Source organism: Heliangelus exortis, chromosome 27 (assembly GCF_036169615.1).
Source record: "Heliangelus exortis chromosome 27, bHelExo1.hap1, whole genome shotgun sequence".
Lineage (NCBI taxonomy): Eukaryota > Metazoa > Chordata > Aves > Apodiformes > Trochilidae > Heliangelus > Heliangelus exortis.
This window is the reverse complement of record NC_092448.1, coordinates 4,167,300-4,172,793: the sequence shown is the minus strand read 5'-3', so window position 1 is coordinate 4,172,793 and position 5,494 is coordinate 4,167,300. Positions and strand designations below refer to the sequence as shown.

The window sequence follows — 5,494 nt, the reverse complement described above, 5'->3', positions numbered from 1 at the left end:
CCTCAATAGCTCACCAGGGCTTGGTCCTGGCCTCAGTCCCACGGGTGAGAATTAACACGGGGGGGGGGAGCAAAAAAAAACCCCAGGGTGGGGGGGTTTGGTGCTTTTTGTACCCCAAAACTCACTCCCGGCAGCGTTTTCACGCAGCGTTTTCCTCTTGCAGAGCCTGAGGGGTATTCAACAGGTGAGCTGAGGGTGGAAAAAGGGGGGGACACGGGGCAGGAAGGGGGTTTGGACCCCCCCCTCATTATTTTTTTTTTTTTGGGGGGTGGGGGCCGTGCAGGTGAAGTCATTGCCATCGTCATCGGGGTGGTGGTTGGGTGCCTGGGACTCTTCCTCGCTGGACACTTCGCCGCCAAGAAGTTGCGGTGAGGGGTTCACCCCCTCCCTAGCAGAATCACCCCCCCCAAAACCCACACCCCTCTCCCGGAGGATGTGTGTGTGTGTGGGGGGGTGGGTTTGGACCCCCAAAATCGGAGGGGGGTGGGTGTGGGGGGGTCTGACCTCAGTTTTTCCTCCCCCACCCTGAGGCAGCGCTCGGCGGGCGCAGGCGCAGGACGTGGTGTTCAGAGCCTCCTCCCGCCGCCCCCCCTCGGATGGAGCCCGCTTCTGAACGACCCCCGACGTCCCCCCAAGCCCCCCCCGACTCCCAAGACCCCCCCCCCACCTCCACAGACCCCCCACCACCTTGTCAAGAAACCACTGGGGGGGGCTCAGCCCCCCGGCCGCAACGACTCCGCTGCCACTTCAATAAATCCCCTCCCCCCCACTGGTGGATTCGTTGGGTTTGGAGGGAATTTGGGACCAATCTGGGAGCAGGACCCTTGGGGACCCCCCCCCCCAAGAGTAGCAGGATGGGGGGAGATGACCCCTAATGCCCCCCCTCCCCCAAATCCCCATCACAGAAGTGGCCTCAGCCTGACAAAATGGAATTTAATCCAAAAAAATAATTTACACCCCACCCCCCAAGTGACTCTGGCACCCATAGAAAAGGGGGTGTGGAGCTGAGCAGCCCCCACCCAAGGTCCCCTCTGCCCTGTGGGGGACCACAAACCCCCCCAAAATGTTGTTCCCCCCCCCCCCCCTTTCCGTGGGAGGGGGCAGGGGGGTGACAGGCAGCGTGGTGACAGGGTGACACTCAGTCCTCACAGGGTCCCCGCAGTGCTGAGTACATCATCACTCTGCTGTCCTCCTCCTGCTTACCTGGGGGGGGGGACACATCAAAATAAAAAAAAAAAAAAAAGGGGAGGGGGTGGGGGTGGAATTTGGATCCCCCATCCCCTCCCCCCAAGCCTGGAGTTGTCACCTGCGAGTGACAAAATGGCAGCAGTGCCATTCCCCGACTCGTTTCACCCATTCCCCCCCCATATCCAAACCCTGGAAGGAGACAGATTCCTCCCCCTCCCCTCCCCCGACTCCCCCCGTGGTGGTGCCACCCCCCCTGTGGTGCCAATGTCCCCAAGCTGTCCCCAAGCTGTCCCCAAGCTGTCCCCAAGCCCGTACAGGAGAGGCACTTGAGGAGGTTGCGGAAGGAGCCCCCGGCGGTGAGGAAAGCCCAGAGCGCGGTGCCGAGGGTGAGGATGAAGATGGGGCCCAGGGTGGCCTCGTAGCGGGGGTTCAGGAAGGTCTGGGGACACAGGGGGGGACACGTGTCACCTCCTGCCACCCCCACCCCCCCTTCCAGGGTGACAAACTCCCCCCTTTTGGGAGCAGCCACCCCAGGAGCAATCGCCCCCGGGATCTCCCCATCCCCGCTTGGCAGCGCGACCTCCGCCCAGACCACCCCCTCCCCCCCACCGACCCCCCGGGGGGGTCCCTGTCACCTCCTGCAGCCACCCGGGGGGTTTGGGTGACACCGTGGTGGTTGGTGGCACTCACCAGGCCCGAGGTGAGGAGGTGGGAGGCCACCACCAAGCCCAGGCAGCCGTAGCGGCACCGCTGGCAGGCGTCGAAGAAGATGACGCCCCAGAAGGTGTGGAGCAGGAGAAGGGCCATGGCGAGGAAGCTGAGGGGACAGAGACCCCCCTGAGACCCCCCCCACCTTCCTCTTCCTCCTCAGTGTCCCCTCAGGCTTGGGACAAAGGGGGTGACAAAGGGCAGGGGGAGGGGACGTCTCACCAGAAGTGATGAAGTAATAGGGGGAGTCCCCGTGGATGCCGACGGTGCCCGGCCCCACGGCCTCAGCCAGGAGGTTGGTGAGGGAGAAGATGGAGCTGCTGAGGCCGAAGGACAAGCCTGAGACTGGGGGGAGAGGAGGGGTAAGGGGGGGAAGGGAAGGAGGAGGAGGAAGGAGAGGGAAGAGGAGGAAGGAGAGGGAGGGAAGAGGAGGAAGAAGAGGGAGGGAAGAGGAGGAAGAAGAGGGAGGGAAGAGGAGGAAGGAGGAGCAGTGTGAGAGGAGGAAGAGGAAGCAATGGAAGGAAGAGGAAGCAATGGGAAGGAAGAGGAAGCAATGGGAAGGAAGAGGAAGAAGGAGAGGGAAGGAAGAGGAGGAAGGAGAGGGAAGGAAGAGGAGGAAGGAGAGGGAGGGAAGAGGAGGAAGAAGAGGAGGGAAGAGGAGGAAGAAGAGGGAGGGAAGAGGAGGAAGGAGGAGCAGTGTGAGAGGAGGAAGAGGAAGCAATGGAAGGAAGAGGAAGCAATGGGAAGGAAGAGGAAGCAATGGGAAGGAAGAGGAAGAAGGAGAGGGAAGGAAGAGGAGGAAGGAGAGGGAAGGAAGAGGAGGAAGGAGAGGGAAGGAAGAGGAGGAAGGAGAGGGAGGGAAGAGGAGGAAGGAGAGGGAGGGAAGAGGAGGAAGGAGAGGGAGGGAAGAGGAGGAAGGAGAGGAGGGAAGAGGAGGAAGGAGGAGCAGTGTGAGAGGAGGAGGAGGAGGCAGTGGGAAAAAGGAGGAGGAAGCAATGGGAAAGAGGAGGAGGATGGAGAGGGAAGGAAGAGGAAGCAATGGGAAAGAGGAAGCAATGGGAAGGAAGAGGAGGAAGGAGAAGGAAGAAGGAGCAGTGTGATGGATGAAGAGGAGGAGGAAGCAGCAGGAAGGAGAAGGAGGAAGGAGAGGAAGGAGGAGCAGTGTGATGGATGAAGAGGAGGAAATGGGAAGGAGGATGAGGAAGGAGGATGAGGAAGGAGGAGGAGGAAGGAGCAGACAGGAGGCAGCAGGGGGAGGTCTCTGACCGTAGGCCATGTGCCGCAGGGAGAGGGGGGAGCGCCCGTCCTCGCTGAGAGCCGCCAGTCCCTCGTCTGCCTTCCTGCTCGGGAGGGGGAACCGGGGGATTATTCGGGGAGGAAAAGGTCCGGTGGAGAAGGGGGGAGGATGGGGGGAGGGTCCTTACTTGAGGAGTTTGAAGTAAGCGAAGCGGAAACTTTCCTGCAGGAGGACGGAGAGCGCGGCCCCCAGGAGGAGGAGCCGCTCCTGGGGGCGGGGGTCCTGGGGGCCGCTGAGCTGCACGGCCACGAACCAGAGGAGAGAGGAGAGGAGCAGAGAAACCAACCAGAAAAACGCCCTGGGCAGGGGGAGAGAGGAGCAGCGAGGTCAGGCTCAAAGGAACCCTCCCCAAAAGTGCCTCGGTCTCCCCCAAAAAGGTCCCACCCAACCCCCTCCTCAAACTCTGAGAGGTCCTCAAAGGGCTCTGAGCCCCGACACAAAAGCTCCAGGGGTGCTTCAGGGCTCCCCCCAAAAGCCCCTGAGGATCCCCCCCCAAAATCACCTCAGGACCCCCCAAAACCCTTCAGGACCCCCCCAAAAGCACCTCAGGACCCCCCCCCCAAAATCCCTCAGAACCTCCCCTCAGGGCCCCCCAAAGCCCTCCAGGACACCCCCTCAGAACCCCCCAAAAAACACTTCAGGACCTCCCGTCAGGACCCCCCCAAAAACCCTCAGGACCCCCCTCAAAAGCACCCCAGGACCCCCCCCCCCCAAAAAATCCCCTCAGGACCCCTCCCAAAGTCCTTCAGGACCCCCCCAAAAACACCTCAGGACCCCCCCAAAAGCACCTCAGCAACCCCCCAAAAGCCCCTCAGAACCCCCCTCAAGACCAAGAGCACCTCAGGAGCCCCCAAAAGCCTCTCAGGACCCCCCCAAAGCCCTTCAGGACCCCCCCTCAGAACCCCCCCAAAAACCCCTCAGAACCTCCTCAAGACCTCCCCAAGAGCACCTCAGAACCCCCCCAAAAACCCCTCAGGCCCCCCCAGATCCCCTCAGGACCCCGCACGACCCCACAGGCCCTTTCCCCCCTCACTCCCCCCCCCCTCCCAAAGCCCCCTGCTTCCCCCCCAGGCCTCACCCCGCCACCAGCACTATGACCCGAAGCGGTTCTGCCGCCACCGTCAAGAGAACGAGGGCGAGAGCGGGTCCGAAGGCGATCCCGGCGCAGCCGAAGAAAACCGCGGCCCCCATGGCGGGTTCGGGCCGGGCCGGGCCCGCGCAAAGCACGCTGGGAGTTGTAGTCAAGCTTACGGCGCCGCGCAAAGCACTCTGGGAGTTGTAGTCCGGTGCAGCGCCCCCTGGCGGCGGGAGGAGCTCCCCGGAGGACTGGGGAGGCGGGAAAAGGGGAGGAAAAGCCCCCCCCGAATAATCAGGATTTTTATTGAAATATTGCTTGAAATAATCATTTTTTTTCGGCGTTTATTATGTTAATTTTAATTCCAGTTGAGTTTTAATTCCGATTTCTTTTATTCTCTCCTTTTTCTGGCGTATTTTAAACTTTCTTCTGCGGTTTTTTTATTTATTCCTATCCCATTTTTATGACTTCATTCCATTTATTCTTATTCCTTCCATTCCCTTCACTTCCCGCTCCCTCCATCCTATTTTTCCTCTATTTCTTTTATCCTCTTTTATTCTTTTATCCCCTAATTCATATTTTTTTCCCCCTAATTTATTTTTTTTTCCCCTTCCCACCATTTCCCTTTTCCTCTCTCTGGGCTCTCACCCCTCAAATTCCACTTTTTTTCCCTTTCCTCACTTTCCAGCCTCCCCCTTTTCCCTTCCCCCCCTTCTCCTTCCGCAGGAATTCCACGTCCTCATTGTTCTGGGAAGCATCCGATTTCCCAGCTGCTTTTCTTGGATTTGGGGCTTATTTTGGGTTTTTTTTTTTGTTTTTTTTTTGTTTGTTTTTTTTTTTTTTTTTTTTTTTTTTTGTTGGTTTTTTGGGTTTTTTTCTCCATGCAATTTCTTTTTTTCCTCCCAATTTTCCAGCCTCCCCCCATCCCACCAAATCCCTTTGGATTCCAAGATTTATCCAACCCCCCCCCCAAAAAAAAAAAAAAAATCCCCAAAAAAAAAAACCCCAAACCACCCCCTGGATGCTCCCGATTTGCTAAACCGGGAATATTTTAATTTTTCCGTCAGGTTTCATCCCAAAAAAGTCAAATCCCTGCGTTGGGAGCTTGGGGGAATCCTTGGCTTCAAATTTCCAAGGAATTTCCTTGATCCAGGGTGGAATTTTGGGTTGAAATTAATTCCCTGGGAATTCCCCGGGTTTGGATCCAAGGGAATCCCGGGAAACGC

General features: G+C 58.6%; 1 protein-coding gene and 1 long non-coding RNA gene across 3 annotated transcripts; one reads left to right on the top strand and one right to left on the bottom strand.

Annotated features, from left to right (window-relative positions):
• The first annotated feature begins 143 nt into the window (after nt 1-143).
• On the top strand, nt 144-780 carry LOC139787952 (uncharacterized). The gene is made up of 3 exons (XR_011722740.1): nt 144-184; nt 284-368; nt 535-780. It is a non-coding gene; the product is annotated as an uncharacterized lncRNA (long non-coding RNA).
• Nucleotides 781-921: 141 nt separating this feature from the next.
• Nucleotides 922-4,428, bottom strand: APH1A (aph-1 homolog A, gamma-secretase subunit). Of its 2 annotated transcripts, XM_071727166.1 has the most exons (7): nt 4,272-4,428; nt 3,321-3,491; nt 3,163-3,236; nt 2,112-2,241; nt 1,879-2,005; nt 1,504-1,627; nt 922-1,203 (listed from the first exon to the last, which is right to left on the bottom strand). In XM_071727166.1, exons 1-7 carry the CDS (start codon nt 4,382-4,384, stop codon nt 1,139-1,141), a joined length of 804 nt encoding a protein of 267 aa, XP_071583267.1. In that variant the 5' UTR covers nt 4,385-4,428; the 3' UTR covers nt 922-1,138. The 2 variants fall into 2 exon arrangements, with proteins under 2 accessions (XP_071583267.1, XP_071583266.1); XM_071727165.1 differs by lacking the exon at nt 1,879-2,005 and having other exon boundaries at nt 2,119-2,216.
• Nucleotides 4,429-5,494: the final 1,066 nt, after the last annotated feature.

Coding starts and splice junctions, on each gene's coding strand:
- APH1A (XM_071727166.1), bottom strand. CDS start 4,384: ATGGGGGCCGCGGTTTTCTTCGGCTGCGCCGGGATCGCCTTCGGACCC. Junction 3,492..4,271: donor GTCATAGTGCTGGTGGCGGG/GTGAGGCCTGGG, acceptor CCCCCTGCCCAG/GGCGTTTTTCTGGTTGGTTT. Junction 1,628..1,878: donor ACCTCCTCACCTCGGGCCTG/GTGAGTGCCACC, acceptor CTGTGTCCCCAG/ACCTTCCTGAACCCCCGCTA.